General features: G+C 35.0%; 1 protein-coding gene across 2 annotated transcripts in view; it reads left to right on the top strand.

Annotated features, from left to right (window-relative positions):
• Positions 1-24,751, top strand: part of LOC149784532 (adenylyl cyclase-associated protein 1-like) — a 222,609-nt gene that overhangs the window by 51,047 nt on the left and 146,811 nt on the right. For both annotated transcript variants that reach the window (XM_089932619.1, XM_089932621.1), the window contains exon 5: positions 10,924-10,977. In XM_089932619.1, the coding sequence (XP_089788745.1) occupies positions 10,924-10,977 (54 nt within the window). The remainder of the gene's footprint in view (positions 1-10,923; positions 10,978-24,751) is intronic.

Here is a 24,751-nt window from a genome sequence, read left to right as displayed (position 1 = left end):
GGGATGATCAATAGATGCATCTAAAATTATGCATGCTATTATAGATGAACCTGCCATTGTTAACTATTACAAACAGTGTGATAGAGCATATAATTTACTTTTATTTGTCTGTCTGTCTGCCCAGTTAACTTTTGGGTTCTTGTTTTCTGACTGTTTTTTGTTTGTTTTGTGAGCACGCATCTAATTTGACCTGTATTAAAACCTGTTTTTCTTTGATGTATCTGCTGATAGTTTTAAAAAATATAGGCAGAAAAAAACCATTTAGAAATGTTGAGAATTTTTTAGCATCAATCACTCTTGCCCAGCAAGTTTGATCACTTAAATCCATCAAGTTTAGTCACTTCAATCCATCAAGTTTAATCACTTAAATCCATCAAGTTTAATCACTTAGATCCATCAAGTTTAATCACTTAAATCCATCAAGTTTAGTCACTTCAATCCATCAAGCTTAGTCACATAAATTTATAAAGTTTAGTCACTTAAATCCATCAATTTTAGTCACTTAAATCCATCAAGTTTAATCACTTAAATCCATCATTTTTAGTCACTTAAATCCATTAAGTTTAATCACTTAAATCCATCAAGTTTAGTCACATAAATCCGTCAAGTTTAATCACTTAAATCCATCAAGTTTAGTCACTTAAATCCAGCAAGTTTGATCACTTAAATCCATCAAGTTTAGTCTCTAAAATCCATCAAGTTTAATCACTTAAATCCATCAAGTTTAGTCACTTCAATCCATCAAGTTTAATCACTTAAATCCATCAAGTTTAATCACTTAGATCCATCAAGTTTAATCACTTAAATCCATCAAGTTTAGTCACATAAATCCATCAAGTTTAATCACTTAAATCCATCAAGCTGAGTCACATAGATCTATAAAGTTTAATCACTTAAATCCATCAATTTTAGTCACTTAATTCCAGCAAGTTTGATCACTTAAATCCATCAAGTTTGATCACTTAAATCTATCAAGTTTAGTCACTTCAATCCATCAAGTTTAGTCTCTAAAATCCATCAAGTTTAATCACTTAAATCCATCAGGTTTAATCACTTAAATCCATCAAGTTTAGTCACTTAGATCCATCAAGTTTAATCACTTAAATCAATCAAGTTTAGTCACTTCAATCCATCAAGTTTAGTCATATAAATCTATAAAGTTTAATCACTTAAATCCATCAATTTTAGTCACTTAAATCCGTCAGTTTAGTCACTTAAATCCATCAAGTTTAATCACTTAGATGCATCAAGTTTAGTCACTTAAATCCATCAAGTTTAGTCACATAAATCTATAAAGTTAGTCACTTAAATCCATCAATTTTAGTCACTTGAATCCATCAAGTTTAAACACTTAAATCCATCAAGTTTAGTCACTTAAATCCATCAAGTTTAGTCACTTAAATCCATCAAGTTTAATCACTTAGATGCATCAGGTTTAATCACTTAAATCCATCAAGTTTAATCACTTAAATCCATCAAGTTTAATCACTTAGATGCATCAGGTTTAATCACTTAAATCCGTCAAGTTGAGTCACATAAATCCATCAAGTTTAGTCACTTCAATCCATCAATTTTAGTCACTTAAATCCATCAAGTTTAGTCACTTAAATCCATCAAGTTTAGTCACTTAAATCCATCAAGTTTAGTCACTTAAATCCATCAATTTTGAGTCACTTAAATCCATCAAGTTTAATCACTTAAATCCATCAAGTTTAGTCACTTAAATCCATCAAGTTTAGTCTCTAAAATCCATCAGGTTTAATCACTTAAATCCATCAAGTTTAATCACTTAAATCCATCAAGTTTAATCACTTAGATGCATCAGGTTTAATCACTTAAATCTATCAAGTTTAATCACTTAAATCCATCAAGTTTAATCACTTAAATCCATCAGGTTTAATCACTTAAATCCATCAAGTTTGATCACTTAGATGCATCAGGTTTAATCACTTAAATCCATCTAGTTTAATCACTTAAATCCATCAATTTTAGTCACATAAATCCATCAAGTTTAATCACTTAAATCCATCAAGTTTAGTCACATAAATCTGTAAAGTTTAATCACTTGACTCCATCAATTTTAGTCACTTAAATCCAGCAAGTTTGATCACTTAAATCCATGAAGTTTAGTCTCTAAAATCCATCAAGTTTAATCACTTAAATCCATCAGGTTTAATCACTTAAATCCATCAAGTTTAATCACTTAGATCCATCAAGTTTATTCACTTAAATCCATCAAGTTTAATCACTTAAATCCATCAAGGTTAATCACTTAGAGCCATCAAGCTTAATCACTTAAATCCATCAAGTTTAGTCACTTAAATCCATCAAGTTTAGTCACATAAATCTATAAAGTTTAATCACTTAAGTCCATCAATTTTAGTCACTTAAATCCATCAAGTTTAATCACTTAAATCCATCAAGTTTAGTCACATAAATCTATAAAGTTTAATCACTTAAATCCATCAATTTTAGTCACTTAAATCCATCAAGTTTAGTCACTTAAATCCATCAAGTTTAGTCTCTAAAATCCATCAGGTTTAATCACTTAAATCCATCAAGTTTAATCACTTAAATCCATCAAGTTTAATCACTTAAATCCATCAAGTTTAATCACTTCAATCCATCCAGTTTAGTCACATAAATCTATAAAATTTAATCACTTAAATCCATCAATTTTAGTCACTTAAATCCATCAAGTTTAATCACTTAAATCCATCAAGTTTAATCATTTCAATCCATCAGGTTTAATCACTTAAATCCATCAAGTTTAGTCACTTGAATCCATCAAGTTTAGTCACATAAATCTATAAAGTTTAATCACTTAAATCGATCAATTTTAGTCACTTAAATCCATCAATTTTAGTCACTTAAATCCATCAAGTTTAATCACTTAGATGCATCTTGTTTAGTCACTTAAATCCATCAAGTTTAGTCACTTAAATCTATCAAGTTTAATCACTTGGATGCATCAAGTTTAGTCACTTAAATCCATCAAGTTTAGTCACATAAATCTATAAAATTTAATCACTTAATTACATAAAGTTTAGTCACTTAAATCCATCAATTTTAGTCACTTAAATCCATCAAGTTTAATCACTTAAATCCATCAAGTTTAGTCACTTCAATCCATCAAGTTTAGTCTCTAAAATCCATCCGGTTTAATCACTTAAATCCATCAAGTTTTATCACTTAAATCCATCAAGTTTAATCACTTAAATCCATCAAGTTTAATAACTTAAATCCATCAAGTTTAATCACTTAGATGCATAAGGTTCAATCACTTAAATCCATCAAGTTTAATCACTTAAATCCATCAAGTTTAATCACTTAAATCCATCATGTTTAATCACTTCAGTCCATCAGGTTTAATCACTTAAATCCATCAAGTTTAGTCACTTCAATCCATCAAGCTTAGTCACATAAATCTATAAAGTTTAATCACTTAAATCTATAAAGTTTATTCACTTAAATCCATCAAGTTTAGTCACTTAAATCTATCAAGTTTAGTCTCTAAAATCCATCAGGTTTAATCACTTAAATCCATCAATTTTAGTTACTTAAATCCATCAATTTTAGTCACTTAAATCCATGAAGTTTAATCGCTTAAATCCATCAATTTTAGTTACTTAAATCCATCATTTTTAGTCACTTAAATCCATCAAGTTTAGTCTCTAAAATCCATCAGGTTTAATCACTTAAATCCATCAAGTTTAATCACTTAAATCCATGAAGTTTAATCACTTAAATCCATCAAGTTTAATCACTTAAATCCATCAAGTTTAATCACTTAAATCCATCACGTTTAATCACTTAGATGCATCAGGTTTAATCACTTAAATCCATCAAGTTTAATCACTTAAATCCATCAAGTTTAGTCACTTAAATCCATCAAGTTTAATCACTTAAATCCATCAAGTTTAGTCACATAAATCTATAAAGTTTAATCACTTAAATCCATCAATTTTAGTCACTTAAATCTGTTAAGTTTAGTCACTTAAATCTGTCAAGTTTAGTCACTTAAAGCCATCAAGTTTAGTCACTTAAATCAATCAAGTTTAGTCACTTAATCCATCAAGTTTAGTCACTTAAATCCATCATGTTTAGTCACTTAAATCCATCAAGTTTCATCATTTATATCATTTCCTAAGCCCTCTGAGACACTGTCAGTTACTTCAGAAGCCTATGACTTTCCAAGTGGAAACCATTTTTCTTATAACGATGAAAAATCCTTGAATTTGATTTTGTTTCAATCTTGAAAGGTCCTTGAAGTTGCTGAAAAACTCATTGAACATTTCCCCAAATTACTTGAATTTATCTGAAAGAATACAAAAAAGGTTAAAATTAAATGAAATATATATTTTGTTGTTGTCCATCTCTTACCAGTTTGGTTCCCACACTGTAACCTTAACTGTCCATGTCAACAGTTTCCACTTTGGGGATGGCTTGGACATGAGATAGGGAAACACCAATTTGGTTTGTGACTGTAAAAGTCGAAGGTCATGGTCACTGGTACATAAAAGGGAAAATAGTTTCTGTACAACAACTTCAGTTCTGCTGTTACCAAACTTGGTTGATGTCACCCTTTCATAGTAATCACATTTTTAGTCATGTATCTAAGAACAATAGTAAATTATTAAAATGGGAAACAATTGGGTGGTTTGAATTATGCACAGCATATTTCCCAGATGGAGCTGCATTCCTTTGCTGTAATTACATAGTGATCAGCCTTTTTTCTTTTCAGCATTTGTAATTGTTTATGTAATAGGTGATGAAAACACAAAGTAACTTGTGGAGAAAGTTTAATTTCTGGAAGAAAATATATACTCTTTAGAAATGATGAAGCATCCATGAGCAAAAATTCTGAATAGCTGTACAGAACATGGAAACCCATCTTTGGTCAGACATGGTAAAATTAATTTTGACTCTCAGGCAGAAAACTATTACACTGTACTGAAAATTTGCACTAATGCATGTATATTCGGTGATGAATTATATCAAATTATATTGACTTGAGGACTTTGGTATGTTAAATTTTGTGAAGATACAAAAGTGTCAACACTCCGTTTAGTAAATGATTTCAAATATGGTGTAAGTTGATTCGACACAGTATTTGATTACAGAGATAAGATATCTTAAATATATGGTAACGAAATGTGAAGGAGAACTAAAAATTAATTAGTACAGTATCCGATTAATATTCTTGTTGATTGAGAATTTGAATTGTAAATAACACTTTATTTATCATGCTACTGCAAGAACATTGAAATACAAATTATCTTTAATTTATTAGCTGGCCCCAGGTGTACGATAGATCAGAAGAAGAAAGCTTTCAGTATGTTTGACAATATTGGATCTGTGTGCTCCTAGGTTTTCTTTCATCTGTAGGCACTGTAGACACTATAGGACTCGTACGATTTCAGTTCTCATCGTAAACCTATGCAAACACCTTGATATTAAAAATTCAATAATTTAAAATGATAAGACCTATATTTATCAGTATAGATGAAACCTGGATGTCAGCTTCTGTGTAGAGGAAAGGATATGAGTCACAGCATTTTCTGGACCTGCGTGTGTTTGAAACATGTGCTTTCAATTCCACACCAAAGAGTCAGGTGCTATTTTTAGTAATGAGTGTTCCAAACTCAATGACTGTTAAAGGACTGAAATTCCATCAATAAAACAATATCTCTAAAAAAAAATTCACTTACAGCTTGGATAAGCTCTCAAAAGATTCTTTTTCCTAAAACATAACTTACATTATTAACCAATCCTGGTCAGCCAAACCCATATATAATCTATTTTATGTTCACCCATTTCCAGGCTGGTTCCCATTTTTCCATATCATTAGTACCGTGTGTCTTATATTCACCCTTAATTTCTTGACAGCCCTAGGAATAGTAGTTCAATATGTAAGTAAGCAATGTGCATAGTTCTGCTTGTCAAAGATTACGTTAGTGAATAAATACTACAAGTTCATCTTCACCTAAAAACCAATGGTGCATTTCAGGCAACATTTAAATGTTTGAGCGTTATTTAAGAAATTCAGAAAATATATTAAAATAAAGCTGTCTAATAAGAATTGTCTTTTTTAATATCACTATTTATCGCTCTTCAATTTAATGCTGAAATATATTACCAGCCTTGTCATATTATGTAATTAATGAGTAAAAGGTCAAGGTGACCATCTATATGTACATGTATTATTACAGAAAAAGATATTTAAATGACAAAAATTACCTAACATTCCTCCTGGAAGACATATAATTTACAACTAATGTAAGGTAGACAGAAGTCCATTAAAATGCAAAATATGAATTTTCAAAACATTCACTACAAGAAATTAGTGGGATGAAAAGTCATCACCATTAAGCATGGTGGTAGAGACTACTAAGTCATCATATCTGAAGCATTATGTTTTGTTGTTGTTGTGGAGTTTAACGTCATTTTTCAGCACAAGATAGGCTATGCATGGCGGCCAGTATTAATGGTGGAGGATGAACCTGGGAAAACCCCGGGAAGAACCTCTGACCCACGAAAAGCTACTGGCAAGCTTTCTCACATACCCACATTGGCTGAATCGTGGACTCGAACCCACGCAGACAGAGGTGAGATGGCAGTGATCCATAACAGAGAGCGCTTTAGACCACTCGGCCACTCGGGGCCCCAAAGCATTATGTTTCAAAACACAGCTAGGAAATATCATATTGCTTACTGTAATTACTCTGTAAATGGTAAATTGTATGAATTTTATATATGTATTAGTTAGATATAAACCAGAATTCATATACTCCACCTAAAATATTCAAATTTACACAGTTCTCCCCTCACCCTTCTTGGCAACGGTTGATATATCTGGATATGTGTTTAATATCCCACTGAAAGTCACTCTGTGGTTTACAAAAGGTATTAATTTTGCTTGTTATCTACAAATAGAACCATATGATTGCATTTTGCATTTATAGTAAAGTTAATTGCACTTGCATATGTGGAGTCACTGTATTGCTGTGGCTGTTGATAGGACTCACGGTATTAATTCAGTTCCCATAGTAAACCTGTGCAAACACCATGATAATAAAAATTCAATAACTTAACATTTTTGAGTACTCATGATCAAACTTATATTTATCAGTATGGATGTCAGCCTCTTTGTGGAGGAAATTATATGAGCCGCGGCATTTTCTGGACCTACATGTGTTTGAAACTTGTGCTTTCAATTCCACACCAAAGAGTCATGTGCTAGTTTTAGTAATTGAGTGTTCCAAACTCAAGACTGTTAAAGGACTGAAATTCCATCAAAAAAATAATGTCTCTATTTTTCTCACTTACAACTAGGATAAGCTCTCAAAAGATTATTTTTCCTAAAACATAACTTACATTATTAACCAATCCTAGTCAGCCAAACCCATATATACTCTATTTTATGTTCACCCATTTCCAGGCTGGTTCCCATTTTTCCATATCATTAGTACTATGTGTCCTGTACGTACTTTCCAACAAGTCTGATCCAGCTGTTAACAGCTTAGACCCATTTCTGTGGTCACATAATATTGTAGTATCACTGATTTTCATGGAGTACAAATTTTCTTGATTTCGTTGTTGCCCCAAACCACAGATTTAAAGACCCCCCAAAATGACACGTCAACCACATAAGAGTAAGAAGTTTGATAAATGGGTGCCATTTTTGTATTGTGAAACATTAGCTTTGAGCTCTGATCGTCTCTGGTTGCGTAGTGCTCTTTGGATCCGACTTCTGCACATCTGTATACTTTTCCAAGTTGATCTGGTTGCCCATTATCGCAAGTCAGGATCTATTAATTTTTACATTGGATATATGTCATACCTTGGTATGTATGATTGTATAACCAACTTCCTTCTATTCACACCGCTCTGGTGGCCTAGTGGTTAGAGCGTCCGCCTCAGATGCGGGAGGTTGTGGGTTTGATCCCCGGTCGAGTCATACCAAAGACTAACAAAAATGTTACTAACAGCTGCTACGCTTAGCACTCAGCATTAAGAAGTTAGTGTTGGGACTGGTCGGCCTGGTGTCAGGATAATGTGACTGGGTGGGACATCATGCTACATGTCTGCAGCATGATGCCCCAGTGCTAGACATCACTATAAACTGTCACACTGCAGACATCATAGCGATATAACTGAAAAATTGTTAAAAGCTATGTTAAAAATCCAAATCACACACACACACACACACACACACACACTCCTATTCACCTATTATATTACAAATTTGACACCGTGCACCAGTTTAGTCACTGATAATAATAAAGTTTACTCCCTGTTGAAAACCTGGAAATTATCTCTTCAAAAGGCAGAAATAAATATGGAAGTGCAAATTCATTATAAACATGTTATGGCCTGGGTTGATTACTTCTGCACAAACTGATTTTTGTCTTCTATGCAACACGTAGGTTAGACATTGATCCAGCAGTGTTATTCTTGGCACAGATGTAAACATTAGGTTCTTGCTTTTAGCTTGGTTTCACTGACACAAGTTACATTTGCTGTCTTGAAACTTGATGAATGTATTCATGATGGCTGGGGGGGCCCAGAGTGGCCGAGTGGTCTAAAGCGCTCTCCGTTACGGATCACTGCCATCTCCCCTCTGTTTGTTTGGGTTCGAGTCTTGGTTTAAGCCAGTGTGGGTATGTGAGAAAGCTTGCCAGTAGCTTCTCATGGGTTGGTGGTTCTTTCCGGGGTTTTCCTGGGTTCTTCCTCCACCATTAATACTGGCTGCCATGTATAGCCTATTGTGTGCTGAAAAATGGCGTTAAACCCTACAACAACATCATCATGGAAGGTGCTTCTCATCGCAGGCAAATGAGGGTCATTGTAACCTACTTGTTATGATACAATGCCCTTGCCAGAACATGGCTTGGCAGAGTGTGCAAGACATTTTTGTTAGGATTAGATGCTGTTCTAGAATTATTTAAATGACATCTTTCAGGTTTCTTCATTAAACTGACTTTGAATCCCATTCAGTAATGACATGTAGAACAAAGTTAAAAGAAGGTGGTAATTGCAGCTGTGACAGTAGGGGCTGATAGTTGATGTTACTTTGCCACAAGCCAGCACTTAATTCCACCCATTTCCCAATGAAACCCATTGAGATTCTGTCCAAAATATAGGTCATCTGCCTTGGTTGTTTGGAAAGAGATGTGGCTCCCATTTCATTGCATAATATAGCAGGTAATGTGTTAAAAATGCAGTTAAAACAAACAAAACTTAAACAAAACTTGAAGCTGTCTGTCTTTTGACAAGTCTGTGCTTAACCCTATCCATTTTCCTCAAACCCAGTGATATACAGCCCAAAAGAGTGAATCTTGCATTTGTATTTTTAGTTATATATAGAGGGTGACTCATTAGTCAAGGAGAGTATAACAATGCACATTATATGAAGATAGCAATAATTGCTGTTTATTTTGACATGTTTAGTACTGAAATACTAAATTCCGTTATATATTAGAAGTACATACATGCTCATGATATCTCTTTTTAAATACTCTAATATTTTCAGCAGATTTTACATGTAGTGGAAGCTTGTTCGATATAACTATACCAAAGTATTGGAAGCTCTTTTTAATTTGTTCTGTTCTTGGTTTTGGTGGTAGGTTTCCTTGTGATATTGATCTCAACTGGTATTGTGTTGAAAAAGGCCTGAATAAGTCCTGAAGATACTCTGGTGCAGTTCCATGTAGACATTTATATAAAACTTGTGTTTAAAGCAGTGTACATAAGCAGTGTAAATAATCAGAAACATTTCATTAGCCTTTTAATATGCACCAAGTTAAAATAAAACTATGTTGAATTTCAAGCCTTTTCAGACCCCAACCTATGTAAACATATAGACTGAAAACCATAAAGAGATTATTAAATTTACCAGATTTTGAGAATTCATTCAAATTTTGTACCGTTATATGGTATATTCGGATAGACTTGATTTTTCTTCAAAAAATTGTTTTTGTAAATTGAGATACAGGTATTACACGTGAGTCTGAAGTACAAGCTTTTAACAGAATGATAAATTTGTACCAGATTCAAGGACAAAATGAAGAAATGATTTGAATGTCTTCATAACTGCAGGTAAAATTAAATAAACAACTTAAATTGCAGTTTTCATCATTTTGTTTGTCATGGTTACGTAACAAATCAGTAGAAGCATGAGCGTGTGCATGGCATGTGCAGCTGTATAGAACATACACCTAATTAACTCAAGGGTTGGTACAACAAAGCACATGCTCCCACTGTTGTACCTTAAAAAGTGTATTCAGGTGAATAAACAAAGCAATCTTCTGAATATGGTGTGTGCATAAAACCTGGGGGATATCAAGTCTCTTCATAAAACATTCAATGTCACTGACTTAAATTAAAACTATTTTAACTCCACAATACCAGAGTTTCCAAAAAAATGATAAAGTTGAACATGACTGTTTAGCTTGGTTTTGGGCATAATACTGTAGCTATGACCTCTGAGAGGTGCTTGTCATATTACGTTTAAAACTGGTTTTTGAAATGAAAGCAGTTATAAAGTTCTTGAAATTAGTCCTTTGATACATTGTCGTTTCATTTCTAAAACATCCAGTCTATACAAAGTCATACATGAATTAAATCATATTCCATTAACAGGATAGGTACTTATGTTCTATATAATGCCTACAGTAAATTAATTTAATTTTTTTTAATGGATTTAAATTTTCCCATTTTATAACAGCCATGAAAGTTGCCAAAAATTGGTACCTCCCAAAATTGGTACTCCTGAAAAAATGGGTGCCACAGAAAAAACTGGTACCACAGAATTTAGTACTCCACAAAAATTAGTGATAGTACCTAATTATTCTGATAAGTCACTTGAGCATCCTGCTTTTTATTTATAATCAGTTTTTGTCTGTCTGTCTTTTTTTGCAGAATGTCTTGCAGAAGCTTCTAACTCCGACATCAGAAAAGATTCAGGCAGTAACGGTAAGATTATGCACCAGTACACCACTCCCCTAATAATGCATGCGCTGTTACCTTGTTAACCCACTTATAGCACGTAGTCAGGCATGGATCCCATTTTAGTACATGTACATAGAAAATATCCACAGATTGGCCCCATTTGTTGAAAGTGCAGAAAATCATGATCAGAATTAATAACTGAAACCTTGATATATTTCTTGTTTTATTATCAGCAATGGTGGATAGTACCTGGATATTTGAATCCACATCATGAAGTTCTCAGCTTTTAATAAGAAGTCATATATTTTGTTAAATTTTCTTTCAAAACAACATTCTCAGTATACTAAGATTAACTATGATGAAATTTCGATCAGTGAAAATGTCACATGCCTGCTGGTGGCAACACCTTAATAAATAAATTACCAGTTAAATAAGTTTTGTCAAGTGAAATTCATCTTTATGTTCTGTCTTTTAATTTGGTTTAAATGTAATTGTTATAAATGCAATATACCTGCTTGTATTCAAACGTGTAAAAAATGTATATGTACCATCACCGCCATGTCCATAGTTTTTCTTATGAGAACCTAATTAGATGCCAACCATGGTTTGATCTCCCACTTGTGGTAATATTTGTTGTACTGTTATACTCAGTTACAAGCAGACATGCTTTGTATTATCATGTTCATTTTGTCTTTGGTATCAAATCAAAAAAAGAGGATTGAAAAAAATTAAAGGCTTTGCAAATCATACCCGTGTGACAGCTAGCAGTAATGGTTGTGTGTCGGGTCAACTCATTTCAATTGATCAATCGAACACTTTATAAATATTATTTGTAAGTAGTATTATTAAACTACCAATAATTTGCTTACTCATTCACAGATCAAATATAGCAAGTTATTGGGAAATTAAAAGCTTTATTTCATAGATAAGTTCATTATGGAGAAGGAGTTACATAGTTTGTAGTGAACTTAAAATTACTGAATTGGAACTCAGAGATTTCCTCAGTGATGAGAAATTTCATTTTGACATCATTGAAAGAACAATTTGAAAAAATTGAGTTTTGACATTGACAATGATTTCGCAAAATAAATATCTGTACTGCATGAAAAAAAAGAAATCCTGTTTTGTTGTGAATCAACAATAACAAAAGCAGTGCCATAATCCACATTATTTTCATTTGCACATGATGGTGGTTGAAACACATTTGGAGGAATGTTAACAATGTTTCCGAGGCTTTGTATCTTGTAAATAAAGGTAGTTTATACAACAAACAAAACAACTTCGTAAGAAAAAGCTTTTTCTTGACAGCTATTCCCAACACGGATTATAAAATTAGTGTTCAGCCATTCGACATCTCCCTCCATATTTTCTTGATGTCCAGCAAGGATGGCATTCCTTAAATTTTTTTGAGGTCCTTCAGTAACTCAAGCCCTCCATTATAGTGTGGTCTGTGTTTTTGCCCTCCATTATAGTGTGGTCTGTATTTTTGCCCTCCATTATAGTGTGGTCTGTGTTTTTGCCCTCCATTATAGTGTGGTCTGTGTTTTTGCCCTCCATTATAGTGTGGTCTGTGTTTTTGCCCTCCATTATAGTGTGGTCTGTGTTTTTGCCCTCCATTATAGTGTGGTCTGTATTTTTGCCCTCCATTATAGTGTGGTCTGTCTTTTTGCCCTCCATTATAGTGTGGTCTGTATTTTTGCCCTCCATTATAGTGTGGTCTGTGTTTTTGCCCTCCATTATAGTGTGGTCTGTATTTTTGCCCTCCATTATAGTGTGGTCTGTATTTTTGCCCTCCATTATAGTGTGGTCTGTATTTTTGCCCTCCATTATAGTGTGGTCTGTATTTTTGCCCTCCATTATAGTGTGGTCTGTGTTTTTGCCCTCCGTTATAGTGTGGTCTGTGTTTTTGCCCTCCATTACAGTGTGGTCTGTGTTTTTGCCCTCCATTATAGTGTGGTCTGTGTCTTTTCCCTCCATTATAGTGTGGTCTGTGTTTTTAGACTCCATTATAGTGTGGTCTGTGTTTTTGGGGTCCATTATAGTGTGGTCTGTGTTTTTGCCCTCCATTATAGTGTGGTCTGTGTTTTTAGACTCCATTATAGTGTGGTCTGTATTTTTGGACTCCATTATAGTGTGGTCTGTGTTTTTGCCCTCCATTATAGTGTGGTCTGTATTTTTGCCCTCCATTATAGTGTGGTCTGTCTTTTTGCCCTCCATTATAGTGTGGTCTGTATTTTTGCCCTCCATTATAGTGTGGTCTGTGTTTTTGCCCTCCATTATAGTGTGGTCTGTATTTTTGCCCTCCATTATAGTGTGGTCTGTATTTTTGCCCTCCATTATAGTGTGGTCTGTGTTTTTGCCCTCCATTATAGTGTGGTCTGTATTTTTGCCCTCCATTATAGTGTGGTCTGTGTTTTTGCCCTCCGTTATAGTGTGGTCTGTGTTTTTGCCCTCCATTACAGTGTGGTCTGTGTTTTTGCCCTCCATTATAGTGTGGTCTGTGTCTTTTCCCTCCATTATAGTGTGGTCTGTGTTTTTAGACTCCATTATAGTGTGGTCTGTGTTTTTAAACCCCATTATAGTGTGGTTTGTGTTTTTAGACTCCATTATAGTGTGGTCTGTGTTTTTGGGGTCCATTATAGTGTGGTCTGTGTTTTTGCCCTCCATTATAGTGTGGTCTGTGTTTTTAGACTCCATTATAGTGTGGTCTGTATTTTTGGACTCCATTATAGTGTGGTCTGTGTTTTTGCCCTCCATTATAGTGTGGTCTGTGTTTTTGCCCTCCATTATAGTGTGGTCTGTGTTTTTGCCCTCCATTATAGTGTGGTCTGTGTTTTTGGACTCCATTATAGTGTGGTCTGTGTTTTTGCCCTCCATTATAGTGTGGTCTGTGTCTATTCCCTCCATTATAGTGTGGTCTGTGTTTTTAGACTCCATTATAGTGTGGTCTGTGTTTTTAGACCCCATTATAGTGTGGTTTGTGTTTTTAGACTCCATTATAGTGTGGTCTGTGTTTTTGGGGTCCATTATAGTGTGGTCTGTATTTTTGCCCTCCATTATAGTGTGGTCTGTGTTTTTAGACTCCATTATAGTGTGGTCTGTGTTTCTGCCCTCCATTATAGTGTGGTCTGTGTTTTTAGACTCCATTATAGTGTGGTCTGTATTTTTGGACTCCATCATAGTGTGGTCTGTGTTTTTGCCCTCCATTATAGTGTAGTCTGTGTTTTTAGACTCCATTATAGTGTGGTCTGTGTTTTTGCCCTCCATTATAGTGTGGTCTGTGTTTTTAGACTCCATTATAGTGTGGTCTGTGTTTTTGGACTCCATTATAGTGTTGTCTGCGTTTTTTGAACCCCGTTGTGTGCAAGTTATTGAGGGAGTGGTGTATTATATGTAGCTTGAGATACCGAAGCTATATAGAGATTTTCTATTCTGTCTTTCCATCCACCTTTTCATTGTTGAATCCATGCCTGTGGTCCATTGTCTGACTTTGGTCCATCTGTTAAGCTTTTTTTCATATTGCTACTTCACCTAGACTACATAGCGGGTTGCCATGAAACTTTACACAGCCACACTATTTTCATCACGATGGCTAAACAGTTCTAAATGAAAACAGTGCTGTTCAGATATTTAATTTGGCCACTACAGCAGCCATCTTGAAAATTTTGTTATTACTATACTGCCAGCATGCATGGTCATATATACATGGTGTTTTCACTCACTGACTTCGGGGGCCAGAGTGGTCTGAAGCGCTCTCCGTTACAGATCACTGCCATCTCACCTCTGTCTGCATGGGTTCGAGTCTAGGATTCGGACAATGTGGGTACGTGAGAAAGCTTGCCAGTAGCTTCTCGTGGGTCAGTGGTTCTTCTTGGTTTTTTTCCGGGTTCTTCCTCCACCATTAATACTATCCGCCATGCATAGCATATAAAGTGCTGAAAAATGACGTTAAACCCCACAACAACAACAACTAATTGACTTCTTATGATGTCTTCTAGGGCCTACATGAAAATGGTGCTGGTCTGATACTCAATATAGCCACCAAATCAGTCATCTTGAAAATCCAGTTGTCACTTATTTTCATGAACAGAAAGTCATATCAGCGTGGGGTTTTCACCAGAATGATTCTTATGATGCCATGGCTGCCATATTGAAAAAAATTGTTATTGCTTAGATTGTCTGACCTGGATGTGGGAGGTCGTGGGTTCGAACCCCAGTCGAGTCATACCAAAGACATAAAAATGGTACTTAAGCTGCCTTGGTATATGTTCAGCATTAGGAGGTTAGTGTTAGGACTGGTTGAATTGGTGTCAGGATAATGCTACATGTCTGTGGCCTGATGCCCAAGTACTAGACATGACTATAAAACTGCCACACTGGAGACATGATAGTGATATGACTGAAAAATTGTTAAAGCTATGTTAAAAATCCAGAACACACACAGACACACACACACACACACACACAGACACACACACACACACACACACACACACACACACACACACACACACACACTTTGTTATTGCTGTTCCTCCAGAATAGATTGGGGCTCCGAGTATCTGAGTGGTCTAAAGTGCTCTCCGTTATGGATCACTGCCATCTCACCACTGTCTGCGTGGGCTTGAGTCACGGATTCAGCCAATGTGGTTATGTGACAAAGCTTGCCAGTAGCTTCTTGTGGGTCGGTGGTTCTTTCCGGGGATTTTCCCGGGTACTTCCTCCGCCATTAATACTGGCCGCCATGTATCGTGTGCTGAAAAATGGAGTTAAACCCTACAACAACAACAACAACCAGAATGGATGGTTATATCAACATGGATCTTTCAGTTAAAGGCTTTTTATGATGCTATGTTGGTTGTTAATAAAAATAGTAGTAGTGATATTAGCCATTGCATCTATCTTGAAAATCTCATCTGAATGGAAAGAAGTCATATCACCATGGGGCTTTACCAGAAGACTTATTATGTTGGCTAGTTGGTCTGACATGCTGTATGGGGTGCTGTGGTAGCTCAGTTGGTAGAGCACTGGGTCTGTAAGGCAATGTTTGTGGATTCATTAGCTGCCCAGACCAACCTGGGTTGACTGCCATGGTGAGCCTTTGGTAAAGGCATTTAGCGCTCATTTCTTCTGACATCCAGTTTAGCCTCCATAGCTGACGTCTTTAAAATCTTGTTATTGCTACTCCCTGAATGCAAAGTCAAATCAGCATGGGGTTTTCTCCAGAATGCAAAGTCAGATCAGCATGGGGTTTTCTCCAGAATGCAAAGTCACATCAGCATGGGGTTTTCTCCAGAATGCAAAGTCACATCAGCATGGGGTTTTCTCCAGAATGCATAGTCACATCAGCATGGGGTTTTCTCCAGAATGCATAGTCACATCAGCATGGGGTTTTCTCCAGAATGCAAAGTCAGCATGGGGTTTTCTTCAGAATGCAAAGTCAGATCAGCATGGGGTTTTCTCCAGAATGCAAAGTCAGATCAGCATGGGGTTTTTTCCAGAATGCAAAGTCAGATCAGCGTGGGGTTTTCTCCAGAATGCAAAGTCATATCAGCGTGGGGTTTTCTCCAGAATGCAAAGTCATATCAGCATGGGGTTTTCTCCAGAATGCAAAGTCAGATCAGCATGGGGTTTTCTCCAGAATGCAAAGTCATATCAGCATGGGGTTTTCCCCAGAATGAAAAGTCATATCAGCATGGGGTTTTCTCCAGAATGCAAAGTCAGATCAGCATGGGGTTTACTCCAGAATGCAAAGTCACATCAGCATGGGGTTTTCTCCAGAATGCAAAGTCAGCATGGGGTTTTCTCCAGAATGCAAAGTCATATCAGCATGGGGTTTTCTCCAGAATGCAAAGTCAGATCAGCATGGGGTTTTCTCCAGAATGCAAAGTCAGATCAGCGTGGGGTTTTGTCCAGAATGCAAAGTCATATCAGCGTGGGGTTTTCTCCAGAATGCAAAGTCATATCAGCGTGGGGTTTTCTCCAGAATGCAAAGTCAGATCAGCGTGAGGTTTTCTCCAGAATGCAAAGTAATATCAGCATGGGGTTTTCCCCAGAATGCAAAGTCATATCAGCATGGGGTTTTCTCCAGAATGCAAAGTCAGATCAGCATGGGGTTTTCTCCAGAATGCAAAGTCATATCAGCATGGGGTTTTCTCCAGAATGCAAAGTCAAGTCAGCATGGGGTTTTCTCCAGAATGCAAAGTCAAGTCAGCATGGGGTTTTCTCCAGAATGCAAAGTCATATCAGCATGAGGTTTTCTCCAGAAGATTTCTTATGGCATCAGCTTGATCTTAAATAAAAAATTATGCCAATCTAATATGCTGTTTGGCTGCTAGAGTGGCCATCTTGAAAATATTATTGCCACTCCTCCCAGATAGAAAGTCATTCTTATTATATCATATTCTTATTTTGTCATAGTTAATGCTAAATGGAAGTGGTGCCAATTTAACATTCAATACGGACATCATATTGGCTGTCTTGAAGATCTTGTTATTGCCACTTCTTCAAAATGGAAAATCAACTTGGCATTGTGTTTTCACCATGAGACTAATTATGTTATCTGCTTATGATATCTAGTTGGTCATGAATTAAACTGAAGTTGATCTGACCTCAAGTTTGGCTGCTACAAGGAATATGTCATACATGTCCCTCATATCATACATGTCATACAAGTCCCTCATATCATACATGTCATACAAGTCCCTCATATCATACATGTCCCTCTAAGATCTCATGTGTCTCCCAGGGGGACATAGTGTACCCTGCCCTTGGGATTTTGTTTGCATCACTGGGTCTTGAGAAGCTCAGAAAGGTGTCTCTCATGAAGTCTTTACTTCAGTTTGTTTAGATTTCTTTGAATAAAGATAAAGCGTAAAATTATTTCAAAAGAAGTTGATCAACCTTTTCTAAATATAAATTGAATATGTACAAGACTTTGAAATATTTTTTGTTGTCCAAATATATGATTGAATTAAAGATAAAAAAAATGTATGGTCCAAATATATAAATGAAATAAAGATGACTAATTCTACAAATAGTATACAGTTGTAAATTACTTTTGATGTCTCAGTCTTTCCATTGATGGTCTTTATTCATTGGTGACTGCTCCTCTTGGTTTGAGCATCTGTCTTGGATGCAGGAGGTCATGGGTTCGATCCCCAGCCAAGTCATGCCAAAGACTTGTAAAAATGGTACTAACAGCTGCCTCACGTGGCGCTCAGCATTAAGAGGTTAGTGTTAGGACTGGTCAGTCTGTGTCATGATAATGTGACTGGGTGGGACATCATGCTACATGTCTGCAGCATGATGCCCCAGTGCTAGAAATCACTATAAACTGCCACACTGCAGACATCATAGCGATATGACTGAAAAATTGTTAGACCTACATTAAAAATCCAAATCAAATCACACACTCAAACACACACACCTTATTTATTGGCTGTTTAGGGGTGGGGGCCAGTTTTTATGTACAAATTTAATGCTGCAATCAGTGACCTAGTATAAAAAATCATAAAAAATCAAATACACAAGTGAGGTCAAAAAGGTCTATATTTTTGGATACCCATATTAAAACAAAGCATAAGAATATTATCCACTTGACCAAAGAAGTCAATGGCAGTTCATAGCAGAAGTTTATGCACCCCCACAAAAAATTTCTACCTGCATTTTTCATGTCTGAAGGTCATTTTTGACATGATGTGATGCTCACAGTGCAAACACAAGCCCTTTTCCTAGATGACAGTTCTGCAAAACAGTGTGTACTAAACAGGCTGATGCAGTTGAAAATAGTTCTCATCCAAGCCGTTTTTGAGATATTCTACTTGCCTCAAAACCATGTGTTTACTGCTATAGGAGGCTTGCTCTTCTTCGTAGCCGACTATTGATATTTCACTATCAACATACTGCAGAGTAACTATGGAAAATGTACATGCCTGACGTCAATTTCAAGAACAACACAAGCCCAAAACACCTAGTTCACAAATATATCCATATTTTTTAATAGTAAACAATAATAGCTGAAAAAGTCACACCATAGCCGTAAGTTACGAAATTTGCCAGGGACCAATTTATGACACTGGACCCTGCCACCTCATATGTCAGTCTGTAATGTCAAGAAGCCTAGCCTTGGTGGAGTTGCCAATAGCCAGCCTGCCAAGAAGCCTAGCCTTGGTGGAGTTGCCAATAGCCAGTCTGCCAAGCTGTGGTGGTATTTATCCATCCACTGCATAGTGTTTTAACTGCTATTCAGTTTGGAGGTTAAACTGCCTAAATTGTGTAGAATTTTTCTTTCAAGTTAATAATTTGGCATTTATTATTTGTGCAATTAATTTTTTTTTATAGTTGGAAATTTTGTGTGGACACTGGATGGGTATTCAAGCATGCAGGGAATGAACTTGTTAGTTACCCTGGCAACCAATACCTGCTGAGACTGTAAAAATTGTGACAAAATTACACATTTTTTTGGTTTATTTTGAGCTTTCCATTTTTCATTTTTTGCCAAACAAGTCATGCTTTGAATTATCTCGATATATGATTATTTAATTTATTGGTTTATTGATTATCTAATTTATTGGTTCATTGATTATCTGATTTATTGGTTTATTGATTATCTAATTTATTGGTTCAGCCTAATATTGGCAACATGTCTTTTGTTCTGAATGCAGTCTTTAGACACTTACATTTAATAACAATTTTACTGTATATTTTCTGTTTATATTTTTTTATTAATTTAATTTGTTTATTTTAATTTTTTAAAAGTACTTTGGTTTAACATTAAATTTGTTGGAATTTATAGCTAAGAGCTTGGTTACTATGGTAACAGATTGTAAATATGAGTGAAAATTTTAAGATATAAAAGTGGACTTTATAACATCTACAAAATATAAGCTTAAAAAGAATTTGAAAGTAAGCAGAATGAAAAGCAATTCATAAAAAGCATGAACAAAAAATATAATCAGTGTTGTGCATATTTATTCACAGATATACATATGTTTGTACTTGTATAACATGTTATTTAGATATAGATGAGTGGAATATACTTTGATGACCACAGATAATGAACCAAACTTGTATATCTTAAGCTCAGAATTTTATCATGAAACTGATATCATCATTTCAGAATGTGTTACAATACTTGACTGTTGATACAGATTTTAAACGAGTGGCAGTTATTGCATGTAATCTTTGAAGCAAAAATTTTTTGGGTGGATCCTGGAAGTTTACCAACAAAAACAAATTAACATTCATTCAGCAATTATTCTAATTCAGGTGTGCTTCTATTTTAATCTGTTCTTCCTTCGTTAAAAATGATGACATGATATGTGTCAGGATGTCATCTTTGCAGCATGTAAAAAAAACCAACACATATCCTACCATTACGACAAGTATATGCCATCGTAAAAAATATTTGGAACATTGGAACCCTCTGTATATAGTATTTGACAACCTAGCTCTCTATCATTAAAACTTTTATTTATAAACCATAATGGAGGTGTAAAAAGGTTTTAAGAAAGTTAGTACAGTAACACAAGCCAGTAGCTTCTCATGGGTCGGTGGTTCTTCCCGGGGTTTTCCCTCGTTCTTCCTTCACCATTAATACTGGCCGCCATGCATAGCCTATCGTGTGCTGAAAAATGTTGTTAAACCCCACAACAAGAACATCACAGTAACACAAATTCTAAAATCCTATCATCAGTACATGTTAGTAATAAATGGAACATGCAAGTGCGTAAATTTATTACTGTAATGTATGGGTATTGTTCACATTATATTTGTATGAGTGCCAATATTTGAAATGATAGTGGAGCAGAATATGCATATTAATTAATAACTAAAATGGATAATAGTTAATTAATAATTAGTATGCATAATAGTTAATCAGTAATTAGTATGCATGATAATTAATAATTAATTTGCATGATAATTAATTAATGAATAATATGATCATGATAGGTACACTAGGATTTGATTTCATTCCTTTCTTTAAACCATTTTAGCCAGTTATAGCATTTTTGGGTGTGAATTTTTTCTTATTGCAGTGACACTCATTTCTTCATGTTCCTCTTCTGTACTGAGCTGCCCTCATTCAAATATTTCAATTATGATTTGCACTAAAAGAATAGTTAAAGATGCAACCAAAAACACAGGAGGAAAAAAAAATCTCCCCTACGAATAGCAATCAACATTTCAACATCAATTTTGTTTCAAGAAACATAAAATGGCATTTTGTGTTGCTGTGAAAGAGGCCATTATGGCAATGGACATGATAGGGGATCTAAGAAATGCATTTTGCCTTCAGTTTTTTTTTGCTCGTTAGTGATGAGCACAAACGAGAACATGTATACAGTTTGCATTTGTGTTAAGTGGTTGAATGAAGGTGTCCCTGTCAGAAAAATCAAATATCTTCTCATGTACTGCTAGTGTTCCTGGACTTCAAAGATGTAGAAATCTGACATTTGAGGTTTTGATTGAACACAGGCATTTTTAGGATAAAAATTAACTGTTAATTTCACATTTGTTCTTTATATCATGTGTACATTTGTTGCCATAGTGATATGGCATAATGGTAACTAATTTTGGGGCCTGAATTCACCCTTATTGAACTTTGTTCTTGAATGTAATGCAAGTAAAAATCTTGAAATATAAAAAAAAATACCTTTTTTTGGAAACAAGTCTGTTCTGTGAGGGAATGTATGTCTCTGAAAACATGAAATCTTAAACATTTATGGAAAGTAATTGACTAAAATAATAGTCAGATGAAATGCATTTAGTTAGTAATGGTATCATCATTCTTGTTCATTTATCCCATCATTGGAAAGAAGGCCTGATGTTATGGGTTAAATGCCATTTTTAAGTATATGATAGGCTGCTATACATGGTGGCCAGTATATTTGGTGGAGGAAGAACCTTGGAAGACTTTAGAAAGAACCACTGATTCATTGAATGTTATAGGCAAGCTTTCTTATATGCCATGTTTACTGAGCCAAAGCTTGAACCCCACAAGGACAGAGGTGTGACGTGAGAGATGTCTAAAGGTGAGTTCCTTATACCAATCAGCTACCCGAGGCCCCATGAGAAGGAAAGAAAAGCACATAATTAAAAATTCACTTGCCCGACTTATGGGACAAGCTTTAATTTGGCTCTTTCAAGTGCAAGTTTCCAAGGTCATTGCCCATGGGCAAGTCAGAGAAATTGAGAGAGATGGAGGAGGTCATGTTCTGTTTATAATGCTTTTGTTCAGAAAGTTTTATACCTTGCAATCTTACCACATTAGATATATCAGCACGTTTATTTAATTTTTATTTGTCCTGCATTCTTCTGTTACATAATTGGCCACAGTTTCATTCATCAGTGGTATACCATTTTCATCTCGTAATCGCTGTCAAGGTCAGTATCGCAATTTCTCATGCAGACTTGATGATGTGAATATATTCTATTATAGCAGTGTTTGACAAATAATTAATCATTATTTATATTTTATTCCTCAGTTGAATTTGAATGGTATTAACTGTATCTAAAATTCGTTGACTTTCTGGTTTGACTCGTGTAATTTCTTTGACAGTTGTGTTTGAAAATTAAAGGCACTTATCTCTTACTATTAACCATCAGGAAGATTTCATTCAATGCGTGACCGCTGAACATAAAATGACCTGTCTTATCACGAACACAACACGATCATGTAAAATAGTTATTGATTGCATTTGCCCATTAGATGAGATTTGCAACAAGTTTCTATAAAGTAAACACCTTAAAAAAAAGTTTATAAAATTGAACGAATATCGGACATATGTGGCAATAATAATTTTTGGAAATGATGATCAACTTTAATGTAGGTTCGTTGTGCAAGAGGTATTACTCTGATATCATGGTAATATCGAAAGAATATTTGTTATGATGGCATATACTTGACGTAATGGTAGGATGATGTATGATGCACAAATTGTAAATCAATTTTAAAAAAGTATCTACTTCAGTGGCTCTCTTTCTGTCACCTGTACCTCCAGCAACAGAAACTTATCTGAGAAAATTAAAACAATGCATATGCACGTCCTTGTAATGGGAGCCGGGGTGGCATCAGACTGTCGGTGGGAATGGTCACACCAAAATGAGCATAAAACTACATGCTGAACACAGAATGTAAAGTGTTACAACAAAAATTTCAGTCAACATTTGTCAGTTGCGAAAGCCACCAGAAAACAACATTAACGTCCATCATTATTCCGACTTTTATTTGCTACCATAGATTCAATCTTTTGCTTCTTGACAGATATGGTAATGATATAAACTTACTCTTGCATAAAATCATTGGACATTATCAGACAACAAACAGATTATTTACAGTGATATTGATTTTAAGAAAATATAGATCTTATGCGAGAACACGGCTCATAGACATGTTCTGAAAAAGTGAAATATGCTTTTAAAATAGTGTGCTCCCCAGCAGTTCCACCATTTTTCCGATTAAAAATGGTAATGTTGAACTAGTACTTTATGGTCATCCAGTTAACAGAAGATGAGCAATAGGTGGCGCTATGCAGAAAATGACCTAAAACCTCGAAAATCTCGCTATCATAGGAAGCTACCATACTTGGGTTATTAACCTATGTATTATTATGCTGTCTTATTTTCTTAATGTTTTTAGTTTGGTCATGATTAACACAAGTGAATTAAAAGCTTCTAAAATTTAATAGATTTGAAAGTCAAATGAGCCAGTCAAAATGAAGACACTGGCAATATTGACAGTACTTCTAGAATTACCATAGCATGAAAGCTCACAGTAACAGAAATAATTGGGATTTACAACCATTGAAGCCAAAACTTCCAGTTTAGAGTCTATTATGAAGTTCTATCAGGTATACCTGGTTGTAGGCATTAAAAGTAGGAAGCCACACATGAATAGCAATCAGTGCAATTAGAGATTGATTTTATTGCCTTAGCAAACGTGTCTTAGCAGTTTTGAGTGATATACAAGGCATTATTGATAGATATGATGTATTCAGCTTATAGGTAAACAAGAAAATAAAGTGACTATTAAGCGGAAATGCCACTCATATGGAGCTAAAACTAAACAGATTTACATGTGCAAAAAAACAGTGGCTACAGTAATTGCAATCGCGTCGACTTCAGATACTTGTGTAAGAACTAAAGTTTGCATTTCCTTTCAATTTTTAAAGATGATGAAGATATGACTGCTAAGCGTGTACTGGCTGACCCCACCCTTTTTTGTGCTGCTTACATATATAGTTTTATGCATTTAATTAGTATTGCATCCAGTTCAGCTTGCACAGTTTGTTCATGTGACTAATAGGTTTTGGTGTCCTAATGAATCAATGCTGTCTGGGCGATCATGGACATTTCATGGTAATTTCATGTAGTTGGTTTAGTTGCTATATCGTGTCTCATTTTGTATGTGTTCTTTGGCAGTGAAATGTTTTAGTTATTTGTGCAATCTCTAAAAAATTATATAAGAGTTAAAATGTAACAAGTTATTAAGTAAATTGAAAACAAAACAATGATCGTTTGATGTTCAGTAACAGTTTCACAGTAGACGTATTTGTCATATTTGTCACGTGAACTGAAGGAGCCAACTGTTCCAAAATAAGTTGCATATGCATCGGTTGAAATTAAATGATACAAATTAGCTCCCTGCCAAAAACATTTTAAGTGATTATTCTTTTTTTTATCACTTTACTCATTCATTTGGTAATGTTAAATTTGTCAGATGTCCTAATCAGAAATCCTAAGTGCATTTTTGGAGCTTTCAGCGGAAAAAAACTTACAGCAGTGTGAACTTAGT

Source organism: Sinohyriopsis cumingii, chromosome 14 (assembly GCF_028554795.1).
Source record: "Sinohyriopsis cumingii isolate HCF-2022 chromosome 14, ASM2855479v2, whole genome shotgun sequence".
NCBI lineage: Eukaryota > Metazoa > Mollusca > Bivalvia > Unionida > Unionidae > Sinohyriopsis > Sinohyriopsis cumingii.
This window is presented reverse-complemented; position numbering and strand designations above follow the sequence as displayed.